This window comes from Podarcis filfolensis (assembly GCF_964270895.1).
Source record: "Podarcis filfolensis genome assembly, chromosome: 1".
Classification (NCBI taxonomy): domain Eukaryota; kingdom Metazoa; phylum Chordata; class Lepidosauria; order Squamata; family Lacertidae; genus Podarcis; species Podarcis filfolensis.
This window is the reverse complement of record NC_139604.1, coordinates 50,834,003-50,860,580: the sequence shown is the minus strand read 5'-3', so window position 1 is coordinate 50,860,580 and position 26,578 is coordinate 50,834,003. Positions and strand designations below refer to the sequence as shown.

General features: G+C 46.1%; 1 protein-coding gene across 2 annotated transcripts; it reads right to left on the bottom strand.

Annotated features, from left to right (window-relative positions):
• Positions 1-3,492: 3,492 nt before the first annotated feature.
• On the bottom strand, positions 3,493-23,237 carry RUFY4 (RUN and FYVE domain containing 4). Of its 2 annotated transcripts, none has more exons than XM_083584738.1 (12): positions 22,928-23,237; positions 18,970-19,033; positions 18,577-18,683; positions 16,288-16,416; positions 14,698-14,804; positions 13,602-13,745; positions 12,930-12,993; positions 10,160-12,034; positions 9,115-9,221; positions 8,495-8,641; positions 7,867-7,998; positions 3,493-4,535 (listed from the first exon to the last, which is right to left on the bottom strand). In XM_083584738.1, exons 2-12 carry the CDS (start codon positions 19,013-19,015, stop codon positions 4,433-4,435), a joined length of 2,961 nt encoding a protein of 986 aa, XP_083440864.1. In that variant the 5' UTR covers positions 19,016-19,033; positions 22,928-23,237; the 3' UTR covers positions 3,493-4,432. The 2 variants fall into 2 exon arrangements, with proteins under 2 accessions (XP_083440864.1, XP_083440865.1); XM_083584739.1 differs by lacking the exon at positions 22,928-23,237 and adding an exon at positions 22,393-22,881.
• Between the last annotated feature and the right edge of the window lie 3,341 nt (positions 23,238-26,578).

Genomic DNA, 26,578 nt, shown 5'->3' with positions numbered 1-26,578 from the left:
TTTCTCCGTACTGCATTAGAAAGAAGAAAGCGTGATGAGCAGATTAGATGTCTTTTAACTTTAGAAGTCAGTCAGTCTTTGGATGGAGATATTTTAGATGTAGGGAATGTGTCTACAGACCTCTCCAGAAACAGATTTTTTTTTTGTTTAGTCAATGTTCAGATGGACATGATGTCCAATGACTATATTTTGCAACAAATCATGTTGCTATATTGACTGGAATCTTTTGATGCAACAGAGACCACAAATTTCCTTTCATACACAAGTGTACAGCTGTTCTAGAATCCAATACAATAATGAACTAGTGCATATTCAATGTAATCAATGTGTATATTCGGTAGGATCATGTCTGCATTTTCAATGCTGGACCTATAAGCAAAGCAGGAGCTGCCCAGTCTCTAAAATTAGGGACAAATTAGAGGCTTTGGACAAAACACAATATTTTTCTGACCCATTTACAGCTTGTTTGTGATGATTTTTTGAGTGGTTCTTTGCCTGTTCTCAAATTCCAGATGATACTATCTTAAGCATTATAGAGTCCGTTCGGTTTAGAGAATTGTGTTCCCTAGCTACTTTGAACAAAACTAGACGTTTTCCTGACCAATTTAGGAGCTTTTTGTGATTATGGTATTCTAGCTAGTAGTGGCTGTCCTCTGCCCCTTGGACAGTTGCAATCCAAGGTTGTAAAGGGATTTCCCACCTTTGTACTCAAGACTGGTGCTTGTGAGATTGCTGGCAGATGTCATTTCCTGGATGCCAGAGCAGCTGTTACCCAACTGGTTTTTGAGAAAAGTCCCCACATCCTCCTCACCTACTGTGAACAGCTGACATCATCCTCTCCCATCACAGCTGAGAGAGGCATCCTGGGAGGGTGATGCTACATTTCAGATCTCCTCAACAGGCACATTTGGAAGGACTTCTGAGCTTCACCATTCAACTCTGCCGGTAGAGACACTTTTCATGGCCAAGGAGCTATGGTGCCCACCCAGGCGAAAGAAAGGACAGGGCTCCTATACCTTTCATAGCTATATAAAAGAGGGAATTTTAGCAGATGTTGCTTTCATGAATAGAGTTGGCTGCTGAAAATCTTTCTTCTACACAGCTATTAAAAGTGCAGGGGTTCCAACCTCAGTGGCATCCGATCAGTGTTCGAAATTCCCATTGTTCCAGGCGCGTTTTGTGACAGGGAATTTCATAAACACAAGCAGTTTCTCAGCTCCAGACCACAGTACTGCGTCTAAGATTTCAGATTAAAACTGCCGCTTCTGGCCCTGAGGGTGTGGGAGGAGAAATTCCTCCCTGCTCAATTTCCAAGAGATCACTGCAGCGTCAGGCAAGCTGATAGGTTCCGCCTCTCAGCTGGCTTTACACGAAGGCAGCGTTTCACGCTTGGTGGCCTCAAAAAATGAACACAAGTTTTCAGCTGCAGTTCATTCATTTCCAGCTTTGCATTCTTGTTATAAAAAGGGTGCCTGGACATTCTGTTGTTGCGCCCATAACCTAGGTTTAAGGTGCCATTTAGATCCTAGCTTTCGTATCTCAGTTTCTAACACTGCATCTGATCACCCTTGTAGAGGCATCCTGCTTTTTTTCTCACCCAGGACAGGACACCTCTTCTGAGATGGTGCCTGCTGTCTGTGCATCATTTCAGCAAATAAATCATGCTTTGTCTCATTCTTCAGAGCTATTATTTTAATCATTTGCAAATGCCTGTAGTTTTAATCACTTCTGCAGTTAAGCAAACAAGGCTGCAACCCTATCCACACATTCTAAGTCAGAGGGGCTTCCTTCTGTGTAGACATGGTCCCTGCCTTTATATTTATTTAATCACCTGACAGACCTAATATGTTTACAGGTACAGACCATGCTTCCTTCACAGGCTCTGCATTTCCTCTGCAGTTGCCACTGGGAAACCTCTTGCTTAAGAGATTTCATTGAAGCAGCCTTTTGCAAGAACAGCAGGAAGCCTGCAGAGGGGAACAAATGGTTGGCTAAGAGGCATCTCCCTTGCCCACTGTTGCACCCAGTTGCCTCACAGTTGCAGACAAGAGAGAAAGAGCAGGATGGAGGATGTGCTGAATGCACATTTTCTTATTCTTCAACTCTCTAGGGCCAAGTGCTTTTAGGCAATCTGTTTCAGCTAAGATTGCCATATCTCCCCCCCCCTTTTTTTTACCAGCTCCTCCCATGCTTTTTGATCGTGCTGGTCTTTATGCCATGGAAATCTTTGCAGATCCAGCTGCTGTTAAAAGCACAGAGGAAGAAAGGTGGTTCTCCATCCTGGTTTGAACTATGTGAAAGGCAGTATAGAAATATTGCAGATTATAAATAAACCGGAGTAGCCGCTCCATTTTATGGGAAGAATACAACCTTAGACTGGCACTATTTTTAAAAAAATAGGGCAGGGAAAAGCTTACAGGGGTTGCCAACCTTTTCAGGACAATGGGTCCATTTTGAAATCTGAGAAAGTGTCATGGGCATAGTTCTTATTTCTTATAAGGGAAGGCTAATCAGGCGCCATCTGCACAATGCATTTAAAGCAGAATCAGCCATTGCTTCCCCCAAAGAATCTTGGGAATTTGTGATGTCACTAGACCCTGCCCTGTGAGTTTTAGAGTTTGGATGCTACTGACTAGACAACTCTAGGGAAGGATCTCTTGGGCAAAATAGGATGGTAACCAAGTCATGTAAGCGACCCATTTCAAGTGGTCACCAGGAAAAAGATTTGTGTGCCTCCACTCCAGTTTATTGGGTTGATCAAATTGAAGCCCTGGTTAGGCATGTGTTTGACTCTTGCAGCTTCTTTATATGAACATTAAGAGTGAGCAATAAAAATTGACATTCACATAGGTAAAGGTAAAGGACCCCTGACAGTTAAGTCCAGTTGCGAACGACTCTGGGGTTGCAGCGCTCATTTCACTTTACAGGCTGAGGGAGCCAACGTTTGTCCACAGACAGTTTTTCTGGGTCTTGTGGCCAGCATGACAGAGGCCGCTTCTGGCAAAACCAGAGCAGCGCACAGAAACAACATTTACCTTCCCGCTGGAGTGGTACCTATTTATCTACTTGCACTGCGTGCTTTCAAATTGCTAGGTTGGCAGGAGCTGGGATCGAACAACAGGAGCTCACCCCATCGTGGGGATTCGAACCGCTGACCTTCCAATCGGCAAGCCCAAGCGGCACAGTGGTTTAAACCACAGCGCCACCCACATCCCTCCTGACATTCACATAGAGAATATAATAGTGCATTTCAAATGCCACAGGTAGCTTGATCCACCAGCTTCTTCCCCCAGCCACCTTGTTTGCTAAAGTAAGGCATGGGGAGAGAGAAAGACTACATTTTAATGTCACTGTTTCTGCAGCAGCTGACACATATTGACATTTTTGTTGTTGTTATGGATTCCTTTGCTATTATAGAGAAACATAACACTACAAAATATGTTTTATTGCACAAAAAAGGAAGGAAAAGAACTAACACAAAAACCACCCAGATGATTTTCTTTAAAATTTAATTTCTGAATGCTCCACCCCATAAATAATCATTTCTTCCACAGCAATTACATGATTCAATTATGGATTCCAGTTTCCAATAGTGATCTTCAGAGTAAAAATAAAGTACAGTGAACTGGGGACATGACACCTGCCATCCATGGTGGCGATGGGGACTCCTCCCCTCCCATAATTCTTCCTGATCTTCCCAGCTACCTCAGGAGTTCCCACCACCTGCAGTAGGAAACAGTATAGTAGGAAGCAAAATGCTTCCCTGGACTAGCTTGGGAATTCGGCGTAGCCGCAGCATTATCCCACAAAATTTCTCCTTCTGTGATGCTGCTGAGAGAGAACAGGGCAACTGCTCATGAAGTCGCTCACTTTCAGATCCCATGTTTGCCAGCTTCCATATGCTCAACTTTAACGATGGACTCAGTTCATTGGGACAATGCCCTTATCCATGGTTCATGTGCTTGCTGTCCCCAGCACCTCCAACCAACCACAGCAACTGTTTGTTGGGTCAACAAAGGAGAAGTTTGGGAAATATTCAGCTGCGGGGGCTGAAGGCAAATGGCTGAACTGAGTGCCTGGCTGCATGCCTCACAGAAACGCCAGATAAAAACAGACTTCTAACTAATAGTGTTGGATCTGGAAAGAATGAGAGATGCACCTACACCACTGGAACCCGTTGAATATTTAGAGTCATCCCTGATACAAATTTAATTTCTAAGCCGTTTATCATTACAATGTCCCTGACTGCCACCATATGCTCCTCTTCATTTGGAGGAGCCTGCAACCAATGCCCAAACAGAAGTCACATCCATTCCCAAACAGAAGTCACATCCATTCCCACATGACACTCAGGGAGGGAGCCATTTTCTGGACTTGCAGTGTCTGTACCACTGGGTGGAATGGGCTGCCTTGCTGAGCCCTCTGAGTCTGGTCAGGTGCCTTGGCCATTTCTCTTCTGGTAGCAGGGAAGGCAGCAGCGCTCCTTGTGCCCGCTGCTCACCGAGCAGGCATGACACACCATGCTCCGACACAACCTGAGAAAGCGAATGAGAGAGTGCGCACAGGAAACCACTTTGTTAATGTTTATTAACGACATGTATGCTTATGCTTTATATAATGCTTCTTAAAAATATGTATCATATCTCTCAAATTCTGTTCTGTCCTTTTATTTTTGAAATTAGGTAAGCAGTGTTTTTAACCCAGTTGGACTGAAAATTTAAGTCGTGAGCTTTAAAGAGCAACATTTGATAAGAAATAGTTCTAGCCCTAGTGACAACAGGGCAACCAGAATGGAACAGTTACCTTTCTGTGTGTGTCTGCATGAGAGAGATTTCCCTTACAGAGGGCTAAGAAGCAAAGAAGATTTGCTGTGCGTGTGAACTGTGATGCAAGCAATCTGCATTCTGCTACTTTTAAAATGCAGAAGCTGTGGGCCTATGCAAATGGAGGACATTCCCATGTATGTGGAGAGAACAATTTCAAGACAAGTTAAATCTGGATCTTGACAGAGAAGAATGCTGTTTTCACAAGTCAGTTGGCTTTATGGATTCTATGGGAAAGAACTTTTGTTCGTCAGGCTATGTGACTATAAAAACAGATCCCTCTTAATGCCAATTTGGAGAAGACACCAATTCACAAAGAGGATTGCAAATTTGGAAAATAATTGCACAACAGAGATTTCAAAAGGCAAGATGTAGGGACAAAGGAAGGCTAACTGGCACCCGGTGCAGGGGGGCGGGGCGGCGGCAAACCACCTGGTGGTGCATGCACCGTATGTACAGCACATGCGCATGCGTCATATGTACGGTGCATGCACGGCACCACTACGTGCTGCACATGCACCAGCAGGCGGTTTGCTGACAGCGATGCTTGAGTGCCGTATGGACGGCGGTGGGGTCCTCTGCTTGTGGTTGTAGCTCTGAGAGAGCTGGAGCTGCAAAGCCGCGCACAGCCGATGGCTAGCAGGTAGGCTTGCCTTGCCTGCCACTTTGCAGCTCCCCCCTTTCCCCGGCTCGCTGTAGGCTTGGGAGTCGTGGGGGGCAGGGCCTGAATGTCACCCCCGTTAAGATGGCACTTGGAGCACGCTGTACCCACCGTACACACCTTGCTCCGCCTCTGGCAAGATGTGACCATGGCACTTCTTTCTCCCACCTTACTTATTTTTCCTAATTTTATCAGGCTCCTTTGCCAGGACACTCTTTTCTGTATGTACTTCCTCACTCCTTGGTGTGTGTGTGTGTGTGTGTGTGTGTGTGTGTGTGTGTGTGTGTTTGCGTGTGTATTAGGGTTAGTGTGCTAGGTTGAGTAATTCCTTCGCTTTAATCTCTATTTCTCCTTTTCAGTGTTTTTCTTCACAAGGGTGAGAACATCCAAAGCTGTGTAACATTTTGTTAGGCAACAAAGTTTTGGACTTTCATTTTTGGTCTGGTTCTTTGTCCATATATTCCCTTGCAAAGGAAGACCTCAGGTTTTGGTCTGGTTGTTTATCTTTATATCCTTGCATTCCTTTTTCCGAAGAAAGCATCCTATTGCTGTGCATTTCAGGCCTGATCAATTTTGGCAAGCAGACCAAAGCTGTTATTTAAAGTTCACTATCCAGTTCCATCGCCAAACTGTAACAACCTGACATAAAGGGCAGGGCTAAAAATCCAGACCTGCTCTGAATAGTCATGATAATGCACTACACGCATTATGACTAGGGGTCTCAAAAGCTGGAAGTGGCCTGGTCCTCTTGGATCATTGACAGGGCCTGTCTATAGATGCCTCTAGACACAATAAGATGGCAGGTGGCTGGCATGTCACCAGCACTGAACTTTCAGAGCATCTAGCTGCCCTGTAAACAAAGAGTTTATACAAGTTTTTAAAGGCAAGGGCAGGAGATTTAAAAAGTAGGGAGATGATAGATCTGATTGGGGATGTGTGTCCCATCAAGTTAGGCCCTGCCACTGCATCACCCCTCTTCTACTGCTAGGGAGCTGGAGACCCTTCATTAGTAAACAGCAGCTGTAGAAAGGAGAAGTCGTGATCCAAAACAAGACATTGTGGTTTTTACAAACAAGTGAGCATGGAAAGAACTGACGAGAAATGGGAAACATCATGTGAGACACAGCCTGGGCACCTGAAATTGTTAACAGCTAGCTTTCTCACACTATGGGATGATGGTACAAGGAAAAAGATACAAAAAGAGGCTTTTGAGATGGAGAGGATATGAGAGTGTGGTTTTAGGGTATTGCCACTTAATTTATGATGTGCTTGTTCACTTGTTTCAGGTGAAAAGTCCGAGTTGATCAGAAACTGAATATGAGCTGTGGTGCAGCTGACTAAAAAGCTAATGCAAATTGAGGCTGTAGTAACAGAAGAATGGTGCCTAAATCTCAAAAAATGATCAGCCCTTTTTGCATCTGAGTGTCCTTCAATGATATGCATAACTTATCTAATATTACCAACGGAGATATACGTCAGCTCTCTCCAGAGGTCCCCGCATGCAAAAGGACACACTGGGATGTTCTGTCACTTGATGGTGTCACATTCTCACCTAGACCAAAGAGACCCATCTGTACCCATCTGCAGGGGTATTCTTCACTGGGGAGGGCCATTCTCTGGTTCAGCCCCCTTTTCCCACATGCTGTGGGATCCAGTAGGGCAGAAAAACAGAACAGGGGGAGGAAAAAGCATAATTCCTGGCTAAAGTTCTGTTTACTCTTGACACACTTGCAGTGCTGGATTTATGTATAAGCTAAACAAGTTATAGCTTAAGGCCCCACTCTCTTGGGGCTCCCAAATTTTTTTAAGGAAAAAAACAACTTGATGTACATTTCCAGAACATAAGATAAAAATAAAAAATAAAACCTACATACAGCAACAGTGGCAAATGGCTTTAGTTGCCTATTAGGTCCATAAATTACCATGTAGCATATATTCAACACAAAAAACAGTGACAATTTGTTGTTGACAAAGTACAGCTGGACATATAAAGGGCCCCATTACCTTCAGTAGCTTAGGGCCTCATCAAACCTAAATCCGGCCCTGCACACTTGGTCCTCCTCACTGAACACAAGTTATTTCTTTTATGCAGTGGCTCCCCATTTGTAGAATGTTCTCCCTGAGAAGGCTCGCCTGGCGCCTTCATTACATTGAACCAGGCAAAAATACACCTCTTCTCCCCGGCCTTTGGCTAATTAAACAGCCTATGTCAATTTAAATCTGTTTGTGGGAGAGGGGCTATTGGTTTGTTCTTGTTCTTATCATGTATTTTGTGTTCTCATTTTGTATTTTTATGTTATGAACTGCCCTGTGATCTTTGGATGATGGGCAGAATATAAATTTAATTAATAATAACAACAACAATAATAGGACAGACGTTACCTGCACTGGTATCGGCGCGACATGAGCCTGAAATCCTTTTTGCACTGAACACACACCCCTGGGTTCTGAGGAGCTGGAGATACTGTTGTGGAGGCAATGCCTTCTGTCTTTTGCCACAGGGCATCTTTTTCCCTGAAGAAGAAAACGGAGGACAGAGAAATTTACTTTTTCTAGCTCTATAGGCAGCTAATGACCGCCACCAGCCCATGACAAAAGATGGAGCCTTTAAAGAATTATAGATCATCTCTTGTAGCCCGTTGTCAATTCAAGAAATGCACTCAATGTGTTTTACAAGCTGACCCTATGCAGTTTGAAGTAAGTACCAATGCAGCTCACTCCCAGGAACCTATACATAAGATTGCAGTTGTATTGATCTTAATGAACTGAATACTATGCTTTGTATTGCTATTCTGTGGTGCTTATATGTGTGTTGCTCTTTATCACTGCTATGCAGCTGAGGATTCCAGCTGGGAAGATGAGACTCTGGCTGGTCTCTAGCATATCTAGTGTGTTTTGATCTTTGTGGCATCCCCCCACCCCAGTCCCCTAGTCTGCATTTCCAAAGACAGCAGCATGAAGGGAGTGCGGCTCCCTTCTCCTCTGCTCCTCATGGACTCAGTTTACTCACCGTAGTAACTCCAGCAGTTTTCCTTTCATGTTGCAAATGGTCTCCCCCTGTTCTGACAGCTCCCCTTTGTACCTCTTCTCCTTCTCCTCCGATTCCTGTCGGCTTTTCTCCAGCAAAAGCAGCAACTGTTCTTTTTCCTGCTGAGACCTAAGCAGGAGGAAAGGAAACTACTGAATACATACACACTGTGAACATCTGTTGTTTCGAACCACTTTAATTGCAATGGCCTGTTTCAAAGAATCCTGGAGTAATATATGATTTCTTCAGCATTTCCTTAACACAGGACCTGGAGCACCTGAAGGGCACTCACAATTCTTTCTTTGCAGCTGAATCACCTGACATTTTATGACATCAGGTGATTGACAGGTGATTGGCCAGATCTAGTTCCCTATCTCTGCTTTATAGGAGCACAGGAAACTGACTTACACCAAGTCAAACCAATGGTCCATCTATCTCAGTACAGTGACCGGTAGCAGTTCTGCAGGGTTTGAGGCAGCGGTCTTCCTAGTCCTACCGGAGATGGGATATGAACTCTTCTCCGTGCAAAGCACCTGCTCTCTCCCTGAGCTACAGCCCTTCCCTTAAACCTACCATCCAATGAAATAGGCTCATGCTCTCACCGGCTCAGCTGCTCCATCAGCTGCATCATCGTTTGTTCCTTGGCAGCAAACATTTGCTTTGCTTGCTGCACATCAGCCGTCATTTTCTTCAGATGGTGAGTTAGACACTGAGGGGAATCAGGTAAAGGGGGGGGGAGCACAATAGAAAATCAGTGGGTCCCAGTTAGAGAGATCACACAGACCCAGGAGCATGCAACTGTGGGGGTATTGCCAAGGCTTCAAATTCGACTGCTGCGTTTTCAAGGCTGTAGCAGCATCTGCAAAATGAAGTTGCTGGGGCAGCACTCCTTCAGAAAATGCCATTGGTAATGGACTGCTAAACACCAGAACATACTTAGCTGCTTTTTTTGCCCAGCACTCTAAATGAGCCTATATTTTTGCTCACAATACTTTCTGGCCTGGAGCTTCACCAGCACACCAGGACTTTGCATAGAAAAAATGGTTTTACTTTTTTCTGATACACACACTGTTTGTTCCTGTCTCCAGTGTCCCCCCCCCCCCTTGAAATAATGCTACAGAAAAATGTAGCTTTTAAGTTAACGGTTTGATTTTATTTTTGAAAAAATAAATCAGAATTAGGGGATTGGTTTTTAGAGACCAAATGTTTAGTTTCAATTTCCAGATTTGAGTATTGAAATTCAAGTTTTGTCACATAAATTTGAGGATTGCCTAAAATCTGAGTCCTAGATGAAACTCTAGATTCACCCCAAATTTAAGAGTTCAGCACCTGACATATAAAACTCAAACTTCATAGTTATTTTGACTTGCCATACATGTGAGCTAGTCAACATGGTGCCCACCATATGTGGTTGGACTCCAACTTCCAGCATCCCTGGCCACTGGCTACACTGGCTAGGGCTGATGGGAGTTGGAGTCCAACAACTTCTGGAGGCCACCACATTGGCTACCCCTTCCGCAGACTTTCTCTCACTGGAGAAGAGGGATGCCAGTTGCAGGCAGTGCCTCCATATGGTCAGGATCAGTAGCACACCGTTTCTCAACTATCATGTATCTTCACATTGTACATGGAACATGAGTCCCTTACCTTCCCACGGGCTTCTGCACTAGGCTTAGCACCGGCCCCTTTCTTGACAGGACTTGCCGCATCTTGCAGCCCATCAACCCGAAGAAACTCTGTGTTCTCTAGAGCACCTTCCTCCCTGGTCCATTCCCAGCCCTGCTCCAAGTCTTCACTCAGCTGCTCCACCATGTTTGTGGCCCACATCTTCTCCTGTTCCAGTTGTTCCAGTTGATTTCTCAGCTGCAGGCACTCTTCCCTGAGGGCTGAGGCCACTACTTCATTTGTCTCCTGCAAGGATATCTGTTGTGCTTTGCTGGTGGCCTTGAGCTCCTCCAGCTCTTTCCGAAGCTGTGTAGCCTCCTGTGTCCGTCCGTCCAGAGCAGAAGCCATGCTCTCAGCTTGCATTGCCAAGGCCTCTCTTTCTTTGAGGGCTTGCTGCAAGGTGGCCCGCAGCTGCTGCCTCTCCTCTTGCAGTGTGGCCACCTCCTTTTCAAAAGTTCCCAGCTGGTTCCCTAGTTCCTGCAAAGTCCTTTCATGCCTGGCCTGCTCCTCAACAGCTTGAGCTTCCAGCTGAGACTTCTTGCTGGCCGCTTCCTCTAAATGAGCCTCCAGGGTAGTGTTTTTCTCCAGGGCGTCCTGTAGCTGGGCCAACTGGCTATTCAACTCTCTTTGCAAACCCTGAGCTGCTTCTTCCTTGACCCTTAGGACCTTCACTTGCTCCTCCAGAGATGTCCGGAGAGTGGCAACATGCTCCTGACATGCCGACAGCTCCTTCTGAAGGTCCTGAACCTCTAGTTTTGAAAAAACCAGACTTTTCTCCTGGGACACCAGAGTTTCCATAAGAGTCTCCTTCTCCCTCTCTAGTACCTGTATCTCAGCAAGGCTCCTCTCCAATTTCCCCCTTAGAGGACCCCATTCCAACATGGCTGGATGTTCTTCCCTTTCTGCTGGCCTGCAGCTCATGCCTTTTGGCTGCTCCTCATTCATTCCCAGCTGGCCACCTTGGCTTTTCAGAGCTACCGCTTGGGCTTCCCACTTCTCCAAGCTCTCTTCGCACGCCTTCAGCTTCTCCTGCAGGACCTGACACCGAGAGACCAGCTGCTGGCGCCTCAACTCTTGGGCCTCAATGTCTGCCAAGTGCTTCCTCCTCTCTGCCTCCAGAGAAATCAGCCTTTGCTCTGCCTCCTCTAGAGACCTCTCAGTGGCATCTCTCTTGGACCAGGCCTCCTGGCATTCGCCAGTCAGGTTGGCAACCTTGTCCTCTGCCTCCCTGAGGGCCTTGATGGTTTTGGCCAACTCCTGCTGCTGTTTTTCCTGCTCATCCATCTTCTCCTTGTGTTGCTGCTCATGTTTTGCCCGCTCCTCTTTCAGAAGTTGGTTTTCCTCCAAAAGGGCTAGTCTCAGAGATGCATTCTCCTCTTGCTGCTGGGCCAACTTTTGCCGCAAAGCAGCAAGCTCCCACATCAGTGTTTTGAAGTCCTGCTTCCACCTGGTGTCACCTTCAGTAGGTGGCCTCTCCATCTTTCCACACAGGCAGTGATCTGAGAGATGAAGCAGGGAACATCGTTCCTCGATGGAAGAGATGCTTCCTGGCTGCTCCTTGCTCAGCTTCTCCACTTGGGTCTGCAGCTCACCATTTCCCTTCTGCACCTCCTTGCCAGCAGCTGGATCCGCTTCCATAAAATGACTCAGCTTCAAGAGAGCACCCATCTGCAGCAGACTGTTCTTCCTGCTTCTCCAGATCCCAACCCATTTCTCCATGGAGTTTTCCAGCCCAGTACTGAGTCGATCATCAACAGTTGGCTCAACAGCATGTTGGTCACTAGTGGTTCTTGGCGAGCTCTCATGAACTTTGGTGGCCCCTTGGTGGTTCCCGCAGTCTCTGTTTGAGTTCCCAACCTATGGTCAACAAACACATAAGTTCCCAACCTATGGTCAACAAACACATAAATTGTTTGGTACAGAGTGATGGGATAAGGCTGGATCCTAAGAAATTAGAGTATTATCAATGGGTGCTAGATTCAAAAGTTGGTTCACAGCCAGGAATAAAGGCCTCTAAACTACTAGATTCAAAGCTCTGGCTCAACAGCATGTTGGTCACTAGTGGTTCTTGGCGAGCTCTCATGAACTTTGGTGGCCCCTTGGTGGTTCCCGCAGTCTCTGTTTGAGTTCCCAACCTATGGTCAACAAACACATAAATTGTTTGGTACAGAGTGATGGGATAAGGCTGGATCCTAAGAAATTAAGAGTATTATCAATGGGTGCTAGATTCAAAAGTTGGTTCACAGCCAGGAATAAAGGCCTCTAAACTACTGTGAATGAAAAAAGTGAACAAGAGGCTGAACAACAATCTAAGGTTTGCCAAGTTAGGAGCCCCCTCCCTTTTTAATGCGAGGTAAGATAAAGACAGACACAACATTTGTAAAGTAATGAGGACAGGTTTTGAAGTGCCCCCAGAGTGTTTAATACAAATGTACCCTTTCCTCTCTTAGTGTGAGCTCCACAAAACTGGCTCTGCACATCTGAGGTGAGGAAAAGCCAGCTGTGGAGAGTGTTGATTGGCTACAGCCCATGCCACCACCAAGACACGTTTTCCTAAACCAGGAATGGGGAACGAGTGACCACCACAGCCCTCCTGTGTTTGGGCTGGGAAGGGGTTGCAGGTTCTAGATCCATTTTCATGACAGGGAAATGAAAAGCTCTCAAGGTACACCAGTGATCCAAAATCATTGCTGGGGTCTTAGGGCAGGAAGTATTTTGCAATGGGATAGGCAAGGAAGTGGGGAATATGTACCTCAGAGGATGCTTCCTTCTGCTGGGAGTGCATAGCAGCTGGGTTGGAACATCGTGGCAAAACCCTGGAAGAGATCAAAGCAGCGGATTTGCAAGGATGCTGATGATATCAGTATTAGCATCCAGAGATACACTTAGCCTGTACTAGAAAGTGGGCTTTTGGCAGCTCCAGCTCTCTGGGATCAATTACTAGCCGAAATCAGAAGGTGTCTCCCATGATGATATTTAGGTGCATAAATGAAGACATTTTTGTTTAGGAAGCCTTTCCCGGAGGTGTAGCCCAGTCATTTATGGAAGGCCAAATTTATGAAATTGTTTTGTTATTTTTAGCATTTGTATGGCTGTATTCACTGTTTTAGTTTGCTGAACTGATTCTGTTAGTGCAGAGCTTGCATCTCAGTACTTTTTTCTGTTTCTACGAGGTTTACCACTTCCGTGGCTTTATGCTGTGAAGCCGCCTGCAAAATAACAGAAGCTTAGCAGTAGCAGAACAAGACCTGAACCAAATGCTCTGGTGTGAAAACTTTTGAGGAGGGAAGAGCACCTTCTGCTGGTGAAAACATGCAACAAAGCCCCTCCCCTCGCCCGCTTCCTTTGACTGCCTTACTCAGAAAGCTCAGAGTGGGGAGGCTGTATCTGCATCCATGGAAAATATGCAGTGCCTGCTACTCACTCAGAGACCACGGGCCATGCAGCATCCAGGTCTCCTCTGCGCAGGGCCAGGTGAAAGGCCATGCCATCCAGCTCATAGAGGAAGCCCAAGATGTCCGTCCACAGCTTTCGATCCAAGAAAGGGCTGCGTGCGTAGTACCACTCACTGCAAAGAGCAAACCATACATACATACATACATACATAGCAGAGACTTTAAACAAACTCATTGTGTTGGGGGACTCTAACCTTTTGGGGCCCAGGTGCACATTTGGAAATCTAAGAAAAAGTCCTGGGTGCCACAAAATGCTCATCTCACAGAGGAAAACTGGCGATGCTCAAACCTCCCCCCACCCCAAACTAAGCGACGGCAGCAACAATGGGAAAAATACCTAGATGAACCTCAAAACAAATAACGCAGAGATAGAAAAGCAGCTGGCCCATATAAATGCATACATAATTTTGTAATGCAGTTATCTTAAAGTTTTTTTAAAAAAAATGTTTTACAGTGGTACCTCGGGTTAAGTACTTAATTCGTTCCGGAGGTCCGTTCTTAACCTGAAACTGTTCTTAACCTGAAGCACCACATTAGCTAATGGGGTCTCCTGCTGCCGCCGCACTGACGAAGCACAATTTCTGTTCTCATCCTGAAGCAAAGTTCTTAACCTGTGGTACTATTTTTGGGTTAGCAGAGTCTGTAACCTGAAGCGTATGTAACCCGAGGTACCACTGCATATATTCCATTTTTACTAAGATATGTTGCATGCTGTTTCAGAAACATTTATTGGGAGGTGGTTTATAAATCCTTAAATGAATGAATGAATGGAAAATAATAACATCCACCACCTGCCAACTTTCTCTAAGCCATAGAAGTCTTACTATTTTGGAGAATAAAAAACTGGGAGGGACAGAGAGCCTTGGCAGCTACCAGGAGTGTGTGTGTGTATCTCAGGGCACTCTGGTGCCCACAATTGTCACCTTGGAGATCCCTGTGCTATCCCAACTTCCCCATCATTTTGCCCTTTTCTTTTGCACTATGAGGATAGTGTGCAACCTTGTTTTCCTGCATCGCAAAGCTTCCTCTCCCACTGCCATGCCACTTTCACCTTCAAGCTCTTACCTGATGACTTCTGGCTCCATGAAACAAAGCTGCAAGGTCTCCGCCAGCTGCCGATGGACCAGGCAATAACGAATAAAAGCACGGCCCTTCCCCACGGCTGTTTTCAGCTACCAAGGAAAACAGATTCACATTCAAAGGTGGGAAAGCCTTCAAGAGTTGCCCTATTCATTAGGTGATTCTTTATTGACACCATCTCTACCCCATCTGGCCTGGCATAAATTCTGGGTTTGGGGTTCAAGAGGAACAACCAAAGGGCTATGCCCACTGCCCCTCTGCATTTGCTGCCTGAGGCAGTCACCACACTATGCCCAATGCTAGGGCCGGCCCTCAAAATATGGCATGATTTCCCTGTGATTATTCAGCAGTTCTTTTATATACTGTTTATACTAATATCTATGCTGCTATGCAATCCTTAGTGGTTCATTAAAAACAGCTCACTAAGAAATACATGTCCATGGGCTTAACTGTAGATAACAAATAGAGAATCATAGAATCACAGAGCTGTAGAGTTGGAAGGGACGGCAAGGGCCATTCAATCTAGCCCCCTGAAATGCAAGACTCTTTTGCCCAGTGTGGGGCTCAGACCCATGACTCTGTGATTAAGAGTCTAATGCTCTGCCAACTGAGCTATCCCAGTATCAGCTGAGCTATCCTGTTATGGGTGTATGGCTCTGAACATTGAAAAACAGTGCTGTATTCTTAAATTATTTTTTCATACAGCACAGTAAGGTGTGAAAGAATATGTGAATAGCCCAGATGTAAGGCACACCCGAGTCTTCCCCAACCTGGTGCCCTCCAAATGTTTTGCACTACAACTCTCATCAGGCACACCCAGCCCAAGGCACCAGATTTGGGGGAGACTTCCTTATCAAATAACCCCTAAGGGCTGTTTGCCCTTGTTAATATGAGCATCCTTTTGATCACTAGAACAAATGATGTGCAGCATCTCCCTGATTCCTGATCCCTGCTCTGCAGGATCTCCTTCGAATGAAAAGCACTGCCTCAGGCAGACCCTGTTGAGAAGAGACAGTGCCATCACATCATACCTCTGGGTGGGGAGCGTAGCCAGGATTTATTTTGAGGGCAGGAATGGGTACATGTGAAGAACTGGGGAAGGAGAAAGGGAGACATGGGCGTAGCTGGGGGGGCAGGCTTTATGTTAGGGGGACAGAACCAAGTTACCTGTGATGCAATTGGTTGGTTTGTTAAGTATTTTTCTTTATTTACTTGATCGGGGGGGGGGCAGTTGCCCCCCTGGCTATGCCCATGTCCCCCTTTCTCTTTCCCCAATTCTTCACATGTACCCATTCCTGCCCCCAACGCTCACAAGTTGTGGAAATTTATCCCCACAAGGATGCATCTTGAACATTTATTGTGTAGTTTTTGTCATACACTGAAGGTGCAGCTCTGGCCTTTGACAACGCAAGTTGCAAATTTGAGGTTCCACCCTATTCTCTGGACTGTTTTAACTGTTTTTCGCATTGTATTTTAAATTGGTTGTAACCTGCCCTGGGACCACATAGTGAAGGATGAGTAAGAAATTGAATAAATAATAGTGGCGATACTATTAATAGCATCAGCCAATCTTACTTTGTCGAGGGAGGTGACATGTTGCACCCCTGCATGCACACCACTGTGCAGCCTGGTCAGAACTCGGCTCAGGAAGTCCCAGTAATCTTTCCTTTGCCCAAAGAGGTTTCTCTTTTCTTTCAGATCATACTATAATAACCAAGCAGAGGCGGGGAGGGAGGAACGATAATGGCATTGTTAATTTTTATTTACTCATCTGCATTATTTGTATCCCACACCCAACAATTAAAAACGCAACACACTGAAAACGTTGGCAGCATTAAGATACATTCAACAGTGTAAACAAGTTTTGATGGATGCGATAATGAAATACTGAATGGTATACAGTGGTACCTCGGGTTAAGAACTTAATTCGTTCTGGAGGTCCGTTCTTACCCTGAAACTGTTCTTAACCTTAGCTAATGGGGCCACCCGCTGCCGCTGTGCTGCCACCGCACAATTTCTGTTCTCATCCTGAAGCAAAGTTCTTAGCCCGAGGTACTATTTCTGGGTTAGTGGAGTCTGTAACCTGAAGCGTCTGTAACCCGAGGTACCACTGTATATTTTTTGTAAAATATGCAGGGATTTATGATATATAAAATGAACCATGGAAAGAAAAGAAGGGAAGTCACCAATATCTTAAGGATGTAAAATGAGAAATTTAAATTGTAAAACAGAAAACTTAATAAAATTATATTGGTACCTTGGTACCTTGGTTCTCAAATGCCTTGGTACTCAAACAACCTGGAACCCAAACACTGCAAACCCGGAAGTAAGTCTTCCAGGTTGCGAACTTTTATCAGGAGCTGAACGTGCTCAGTTTTGAGTGCTACACTTCTGTTTTGAGTGCCACACTTCCATTTTGAATGTTATGCTGAGGTCTGCCAGTATGGTGTAGTGGTTAAGAGCGATAGACTCGTAATCTGGTGAACCGGGTTCTTGTCTCCGCTCCTCCACATGCAGCTGCTGGGTGACCTTGGGCTAGTCACACTTCTTTGAAGTCTCTCAGCCCCACAGAGTGTTTGTTGTGGGGAAGAAAGGGAAAGGAGAATGTTAGCCACTTTGAGACTCCTTCGGGTAGTGATAAAGCGGGATATCAAATCCAAAGTCTTCTTCTTCTCTTATTTGTGTTTTTATGGCTCTTTTTGTGTTTTTGTGACTGTGTGGACCCCAGTTCAGCTACTGATTGATTGTGTGATTGCAGTCCATTGTTTATTGCTTTCATTTTATGGATCAATTGTTTCATTAGATAGCAAAATGCATGTTAAATTGCTGTTTTATGGGTTGTTTTTAAAAGTCTGGAATGGATTAATTCATTTTGCATTACTTTCTATGGGAAAGCGCACCTTGGTTTTGGAACACTTTGGTTTTGGAACAGACTGCCAGAATGGATTAAGTTTGAGAACCAAGATACCACTGTATATTTTTAAAAAACCCTATTAAAATGCAACACCAATCAAGCAACAAGAAGTTACACAGATGTTTCAGTTGCCACCAGTAAAACAACAGACGAGGATACACAGCAACACCACTGCAAGGTTCCATGGATAAAAATGTATGGATCCAAGAAGCCTGAGAAAATGAAGAAGTCTTCACCTGCCACTGGAAAGAGGCTAAGATAGGCTCAAGACCAGTCTCTCTAGGGAGGGGCATCCACCAAAAAGGCCCTTTTCACAGTAGCCACCCATCACACTCTCAAGCCTCCCAAGATCTTAGGGTCCAGGGTTGTTCATGTGGATGTTTTACTGCTTTAACTTGTTGACTTGCCTCTGAATACCAGCTGCTGGGAATTGCAAGCAGGGTGACTGCTGCTGCGTACTGGTCGCGCCTGCAGGTTTTCCATAGGCATCAGGTTGCCTATGGTCAGAAGAAGTTGCTGGACTGGATGGACCTTTGCCTTGATCCAGCAGGGCTTGCCTTGTGCTCTGACCTTCTTGTAAGCTGCTCCGAGCATTGTGACTGCACTGTGTGGGCAGGGCAGACATTTGCTTTTGAAAGAACAATAATAGCTAACTAAGGTGGGCCCTTTGCATATGGATTAAGGGGCTGCAGTTGCAGCACAGAAAAAATAGAAATGAACAAAAAACCTGCCCTCTCGGATATTTATCACGCAGCTTAAGATGACACAACCTCGAGGATCACCCGCACTTTGCTACAGGATGCAGAAAAGGTTCGTGGGAAGAGCAGCACCAGAGCGGGGCAGCATGAGTCACATGCTGCAGACTTTGTGGGTGCACCAACATAAGCTGCAGTTCGCACAATGTCTGCTTCCATCACATCATCAACCCAAGTCTGTTAGAGGTGCCTTACCTGCAACAGGAACTCCAGCTGGGCACAGAATTGTTGCAGCTCCCGACTCCCGTCTGTCACCGGTAGTCCCTGCTCCTGGTAGTTTTTGTTTAACTCGGTCACGGTATCTAGATAAAGAAAGGGGTGCAATTAAGCCACATTCCAAAGCATTAAATGTTCCAGCCCTGCTACCCTACTACGCCCTGTAATGCAGGGCAGGACAATAGGTTTATAGCCAAAATAGCACCTCCGGGAAACAAGAGGGAGATATCTGCAAGCATTGGGGAACCCAGAGATTTGGAGGTGCACATGATAGTTAACAGAAGAGGGGAAAGACCCCCAAATCATGTTTTGTATGCATACGCTCACATGGAGGAAAGGGAAGAAGCGCATAAGAAAATCATGTGCACTTACTCTTTAAGTCCTTGACCACACGAAGAATCTCTTTGTCGCTGGCCATAGCTCTGCCTCAGCTTGCCTACAAAGCAAACAACCACTGATGAGGAGAGGGGTGGAGAGCCTTTTTTGTCCCCTGAGCCCAAGTGTAGCAAGGTTAAAGGTAAAGGACCCCTGGACAGTTAAGTCCAGTCAGAGGCGACTATGGGGTTGCAGCGCTCATTTTGCTTTCAGGCTGAGTGAGCCGGCATTTGTCCACAGACAGCTTTCCAGGTCTTGTGGCCAGCATGACTAAACCACTTCTGGTGCAACGGAACACCGTGATGGAAACCAGAGTGCACGGAAATGCCGTTTACCTTCCCACCGCAGCGGTACCTATTTATCTACTTGCACTGGTGTGCTTTTGAACTGCTAGGTTGGCAGGAGCAGGGACAGAGCAACGGAAGCTCACCCTGTTGCGGGGATTTGAACTGCCGGCCTTTCGACTGGCAAGCCCAAGAGGCTCAGTGGTTTAGACTACAGCAACACCCTGGGCAACAAACAAACAAACAGGGGGAAATATGCACATGGTTGGCTATTACTTGCAGCAATGCTCCACCATGTTCACAGGAAGGCAATATATCATGCTGATGACATTTGATGGTGACTAGCACTACTGCAAGGCTAAAGGAAAAACCTGGTGTGCATTTTCCCTGCATCCAGAAAGGACCCAAGATTCTGAGCAATCATTCCTTCCCTAAATACACAAGGAACTAAAGCAACTAGTTTCAAGTGGCCAGAATTGACCAGGCCAGGCCTTTCACAAGGATGTCATCTGCAACTGTAGTGGTATTTTCTGTAGCCTTACCCAGCCCACAATACAGCCATTTCCTTACAGCTAACACTGCTTCTGCTTCTTTCTACACACATTGGCCCAATTTCCCAGGCTGTGTATGCTCCATACATTTAAAGCACCCCCCTAAGAATCATGCAAGCTTTAGTTTAATACTCACATAGCTACATTTCCCAGGATTCGGGGGGGGGGGGAGAGAAGTGCTTTAAACATGCTTTACATGTAGGTATACACTTTTCTTTTCTAAGGCATCTCTGTGGCTCCTTCCATACAGGGCTGTTGTGAAGAGGTGGACTAGGGGACCTGAGCCTTGGGTCTTTTGTGCTGGGGCCCAGACCTCCTGCCTCCTCCCCACACTTTTGAAAATTATTATTTTTTTAACATTGCTTACAGGACAGCCAAAAATACTATGACAAAGCAGACTGCTGGTGAAACCCAGTCACTCACCCTTGCACATGTTAATAACTGAATGGAGTGGGGAAGGAAATTTTGTGTGTGTGTGCATGTGAGAGAGAGAGGAGAGAGGGAGAGACAGAGAGAGTCACATCTATTCTCAGGACCAACTCTGGAGTGGGAGGAGAAAAACAAGAACACCACTCCCAAAATTGCTCTAGAAAGCCAAACAAACATGCCATTCCTCTCCAGCCATCTAGCACACTTTTCTACTCATAGCTTTGCCTGAGAAATGCTGGCCACACAATAGTAACTGCTACCTGTTTCTCTCCTTTGCCAAAACAGTTGGTACTAAAACAAGTCTTGTGTGCAGATACATGAATTTCCGTATGCTCTCATGCAAAAGTTGAATAGGTCCCAGCTCTAAAGATTCTCTTACATCTAAGCTGAATATTCCCTACTACCTGAATCCGTGGGGTGTGGGTCTAGCCTGAACACACTGTGGCGTGGTGGGCCCTGCCTCACAGACACCTCTTTGACTTGGTTTTTTCCTGCAAGGAATTGGAAATATAATGCTTCAAGAAACTTGAGAACTAGCCACGGTGTCTGCGTGAGATCTTCAGCTTGATATATCAGGGCAGATTTGAGAGTTTTATGCAGATGAAGCCTGCCTCCTGGCTCCCCTTGGCCCTTTCCCTGATTTCTCTGCCCTCCTTGGACAAAATCCCACCACTGAACACTGCTACCTATGTCCTTCTGTGTAGCCAGAGGACTGGAGCTCCCACACATACCTGGAATGAGAGGCTGGATCTCAGCTGAGCACTGCATTAAGCGCTGGTCTCTGTCCTGGTGCCTCAGGACTCATCTGTTTGAGCTCAGGGGCATCTGCTGGCAGCTTCCTCTTTCCTCTGCAAGTCATTGCTTCCCAAAGGCAAAGCATATGAGGAAATCCCCCTGGATTCCAGGCAAGGCAGCAGGGGAGGAGGCCTCACCCAGCAGCGCCCTGCCCACAAGCTACTGTTTCTGGAGTATAGCCTTAAAAGCAGTGCCGTATTTACATATAAGCTAAACAATCTATAGCAGGCTTCCTCAACCTCGGCCCTCCAGATGTTTTTGGCAGGACCAGTGGTCAGGGATGATGGGAACTGTAGTCTCAAAACATCTGAAGGGCCAAGGTTGAGGAAGCTGATCTATAGCTTAGGGCCCCACTCTCTTGGGCCCCCCAAAAAATTTAAGGGGGGAAAAACCTGGGTGTACATTTCCAAAATATAAGATAAAAACAAATAAAATAAAACCTACATACAGCAACAGTGTTTTGTGTTGCATAGGTAAAAGGTAAAGGTACCCCTGCCTGTACGGGCCAGTCTTGCCAGACTCTAGGGTTGTGCACTCATCTCACTCTAGAGGCCGGGAGCCAGCGCTGTCCGCAGACACTTCCGGGTCACGTGGCCAGCGTGACAAGCCGCATCTGGTGAGCCAGCGCAGCACACGGAAATGCCGTTTACCTTCCCGCTGGTAAGCGGTCCCTATTTATCTACTTGCACCCGGGGGTGCTTTCGAACTGCTAGGTTGGCAGGCGCTGGGACCGAACGACGGGAGCGCACCCCGCCGCGGGGATTCGAACTGCCGACCATGTGATCGGCAAGTCCTAGGCGCTGAGGTTTTACCCACAGCGCCACCCGTGTCCCCGTGTTGCATAGACTCCTTAATAGCTTAATAATTATTTCACTATTAATATACTTCTTCTTAATTGTATTTCACTATTAATATACAGTGGTACCTCTGGTTGCAAACGGGATCTGTTCTGGAGGCCCGTTCGCAACATGAAAAGAATGCAACCCGCAGCGGCGCGTCTGCGCACACGCGGGTTGTGATTTGCCGCTTCTGCACATGCGCGTGATGTCATTTTGCACGTCTGTGCACACGCAAGTGGCGAAACCCAGAAGTAACCCTTTCCAGTACTTCCGGGTCGCCGCGGGATGCAACCTGAAAAAATGTAACATGAAGCAAACGTAACATGAGGTATGACTGTACTTCTTCTTAATTGTATTTCAGTTCAACTATTATTTTGATAAAAGACATATTTTGTTATGTGCAAATGGCTTTAGATACCTATTAGGTCCATAAATTACCATATAGCATATATTCAACACAAAAAACCCAGCGACAATTTGTAGTTGACAAAGGACAGCTGGACACATAAAGTGCCCCATTACCTTCAGTAGCTTAGGGCCTCATCAAACCTAAATCCGGCCCTGCTTGCAAGCCCCGATTCAAATGCCACAGCGCGGCATTCAGCCCTCGACGGGCAGCCTTGCAGAGAGGAAAGGGAACAAGACGCCAGGACCGAAAGAAGGGCAAAGCCCTGCTGATCTTTCTCTTTCTCTCTCTGTTCACACACACGCTTTCTCTTTCTCTCTCAAAGCCGGATGACTTGTGCCCTTGTGCCAAAAAGGGGGAGCATTTATCCGGTGCTCAAAATTGCACAGGAACCGAAACTGACTACACCGGAGATACAAACTTCAGCGAAGCCTCTTGCAAGTATCAATGAAGGAGTCCCAAGGGTGGAAGATTATTTGCGGGGCGAACGGGTTGTGTGAAAGCGACAGGGGGCTCCACTCTCCCGCGTAAACACTCTCCTGAGCGCAGGCGTTAGGGTCACAATATGGGGCCGGCACTTCGCGACGGCGCGTTGTGAGAGTGTCCCTCGTCTAGGGCAAAGCCAAGCACCAGCCTGGCTGCGAGACTCACCCTCCTGCCTTCGCTCTCCGGTCCTTGGCACAGGAGAGGAAAAAGCAGACTCCGCCTCTCCCGATCTGTACCTGAGGACGGAAACCAGGAAGCAACGCCCACCTTGGCGCAAGGCGTTCCAGCTAGCGCCTTTTCCGCATCTGGCTCTGGGGCGCGCAGCCACCAAGGCTTCCCCTAAGAGGAAGGGCCAAGTCAAAGAGCCGTGTGTGTTTGTGTGTCCGCGCGCGCGCGCCTGAGCTGACAAAATTGAGGCTCTCAACGATGCCGAAGTTGGTTACTACGTAGTTCCCAATTCCTCATTTGCTCCAAATCTAAAAGAAGAAGACGGAAAAGTTCATTACGTCACACTGAACTCCAAAATCAGCTTTGGGGTTCCCCCACATCATATATCTCTAGGACTGGGGGACTCCGAGCCCATGGGGGTAGCCATGTGATGGGGTGGGAGCTGTCCGGATTTATATATAAGCTAACAAGCTATAGCTTAGGGCCCCACTCTCTTGGGGGCCCCAAAAAAATTTAAAGGAAAGAAAAACTGGATAATTCTTCTTAATTGTATTTCAGTTCAACAACTACTTTGATAAAATATATAAAAAAATTAAAAAATTGTCCAGTAGCACCTTAGAGACCAACTACCGGTAAGTTTGTTCTTGGTATAAGCTTTCTTGTGCATGCACACTTCTTCAGATACATGCATGCACACAAAAGCTTATACCAAGAACAAACTTAGTTGGTCTCTAAGGTGCTACTGGACAATATATATATATATATATATATATATATATATATATATATATATATTGATATTGACTGCGTCAGACCAACACAGCTACCTATCTGAATCTAGAACTTTGATAAAATACATATTTTGTTATGTGTAAATGGCTTTAGATACCTTTTAGGTCCATAGCATATATTCAACACAAAAAAGCGACAATTTGTTGTTGACAAAGGACAGCTGGGCATATAAAGGGCCCTGTTACCTTCAGTAGTTTAGGGCCTCATCAAACCTAAATCTGGCCCTGCCCTCCCAATTATTATTGAAAAGCAATGAAAGTACTCAAATATCTGAGGTTCTGAGCCCCACCTCCCCCACAGAAGTCTGCCCCCTGCAATGTCCTATTTATGTGGTATTTTCACCTGTGATTTCCCAAGAAAAGCTCAACAACTTGATTTCCTTAAGAAAGCTCATGTTCAAGCCCAGCAATAATGCTCTTCATTCCAAATTCTGCTTCTGCAACACTCATGAATGTGTGGTGACATCGTAATAAAAAAGTAAAAACTGGAATTCCCATCCCAAAATACACTTCAGGCTGCTACAGATCATACACACCTGCATCCTAGAGAGACTCCTCTTTGTAATGGTGTTCAATTCTGCCAAGTCCAGAGCTTCCTCTGGGCACAAGGCATGGTCAGGCACATCTATGTACACCAAAATTTGCCAAGAAATGTACCAAAAATACCCCAGAGGACTGGGGGAAGCCTACCCCAATATATGCTTTGGGGCACAATAAATCATGCACTCTCCCATCCAGAAAAGTGTCCTCTGCAAGATAGCACTGTGTCCCCAGTGTTTCCTCCAGGAGGAAAGCACAGTCAACTACAGTTCCCATCATCCCTGTTTATTGTCCCTGCTGGCTCAGGTTGGTAGGAGTTGGAGTACCAACAATATTTCAAGGGCAGCTGGTTTCCTAATACTGGCCTAAAACCTTAAACTCCTAACAATGTTGCTGTTTAAAGGTTGCCTTTTAAAGAGCATGCCAGAGCATAAAAGCGGACTCTATGCAAGCATGCTCACACATCCGATGAAGAGGACTGTCATCCACAAAAAGCTTATCTGACTATATTATAACATTACAAGGCTGTCATCATGCTGCAATTTGTGTGGCAGCAACTCCAGTGTGACGAGAGACTAGCAGGCACAGGAGCAAGCAAACAATGTGAGTGGCAGCCAGCCTAGGGTAGGGGCAGGTTGTGAGGGAAGGGGGTGGTTTGGGACGAGCTGTGAGGAGGAGAAGGGAAGTCTGTGTAAGCTGCAAGGGTTGCCCAGGTGTAAAAGAAGGGGTTGGCAAAGTGGTTGGCAGGTAGGGACCTGATCTGTAATGGCTCTTTCTTTATTGCTTGTACTGCACATTAAAGTGAGTTACTTGTGCATGGTATGGTAGCACCATCTTCTGGGCATAGAGGGGAAAAACAGAAGACTATCTTTCAAAAAGACAAGCCTGGAATCTGCTTAATTCAGAGCCAATGAAAAAGAGGGAGGTAACCCCTCTGGCTAGACTCCTCTTACAAAGAAGATAAAAGTCCAGGCCTCAATAGAGGGGAATTTTAAATATTACAGAGGTGAAGTGTGATTATGCCACTTAGTACAATAAGATCAAGTGAGCCCCAGGGCCCATTTGGCAATCTAAGAAACTGTTGTGGCCACCAAAAAAATACAAAATTAAAATTAAAATTGAGGGTATTCAGAAACACACATGGAAATCCAGACAAATCACCTATACTTCTCAAAACAAACAAAACGTAGACAAAAACCAAACAAGCAGACAACCCCCCAGATACAACAAAAATAAAATTTGAGAAGGGTAGTTAGTTTTTGTGGGCACCCAAGGGGGTGTCTGGGGGTGCTGTGTTGGAGACCATGTGGTTAGAACATCAGACTAGGACTAAGGAGATCTGGATACAATCCCATTTGGCCAGGAAACTCCCTGGGTACCTTGATCCAGCTGGAAAACCTGTTTTTGAACCAAGTGCTGCTTTCACTTCTGGACAACTTCCAGGGATCATATGCCATTGTTGAACAGGGTAAGGGACAAAGATGAGTGAAGCAACCTATGTTAGCCTTTGCCCAGTAGGCTGGCTTTTTTAATACTTTCTGGGCTTGGTGAGGTATGTGACCCTCACCTGTCCTGAGCCTACTCCAGCTGAGGAATCAAATGCCTTTTCCCCGAGCTAGCGAGCCCCACCTGGGCTGTGGGTCCTTGCCTGCCTTCCCTGTTTTCCTAAACTAGCAAGCAACTCCTCTTTCAGGCTGGCCCGCCACATAGCTGGGTTGCTCCCTACAGATCGCTCCCCTCCTGGCCTCCCAAATCATTGCTGCAGCCAAGTTGCCTTTTACGACTTGGCCAGTGTGTTTGTGTAATGGTTGTTTGCAGGACAGTGCCTAAAACACTCCCACTGCTCTGGCTTCATTGCACAATCCCTTTGTGCCTTGACAAGTGAAAACGTGTCACCCAGCAGAGGCTGCCAGCGCATATCAGAGACGGGACAGTGCTTGATTGCTGCGAAGCCAGAGGTATTTTGCCAAGACAAGAGCTCCATTGAACATCCCAGGGAGCCTTTGAAGGCGATTGTCTAGGGGGGAAAGCAGTGCTTTTACAGTACCAAGGGGGCGGGTGGCAACCCTGAATCTACCAGCCCCACTCTCCCACGTTGCGTTTGTTGCCCGATAAATGTGCTTCCGGCCCAGTCTGGCTGCAGCTTGGAATGCTTATTAATAATTGACCAGACTAAGATGGTTCTTTTGTGCCAATCCTTCTTTCAGACAAATATTTCCAAGTCTCAGCAGACCCCATTGCTGGCGTGACTTCCTGTTGCCAGTGCGGCAGGGCTGTGGGGCAAAGAGAAAGTTTGTTTGTTTGCTGGTTGGCACGA

Coding starts and splice junctions, on each gene's coding strand:
- RUFY4 (XM_083584738.1), bottom strand. CDS start 19,015: ATGGCCAGCGACAAAGAGATTCTTCGTGTGGTCAAGGACTTAAAGA. Junction 12,994..13,601: donor GCATGGCCCGTGGTCTCTGA/GTGAGTAGCAGG, acceptor GATCTCTTCCAG/GGTTTTGCCACGATGTTCCA. Junction 9,222..10,159: donor GTGCAGAAGCCCGTGGGAAG/GTAAGGGACTCA, acceptor GATTCCCCTCAG/TGTCTAACTCACCATCTGAA.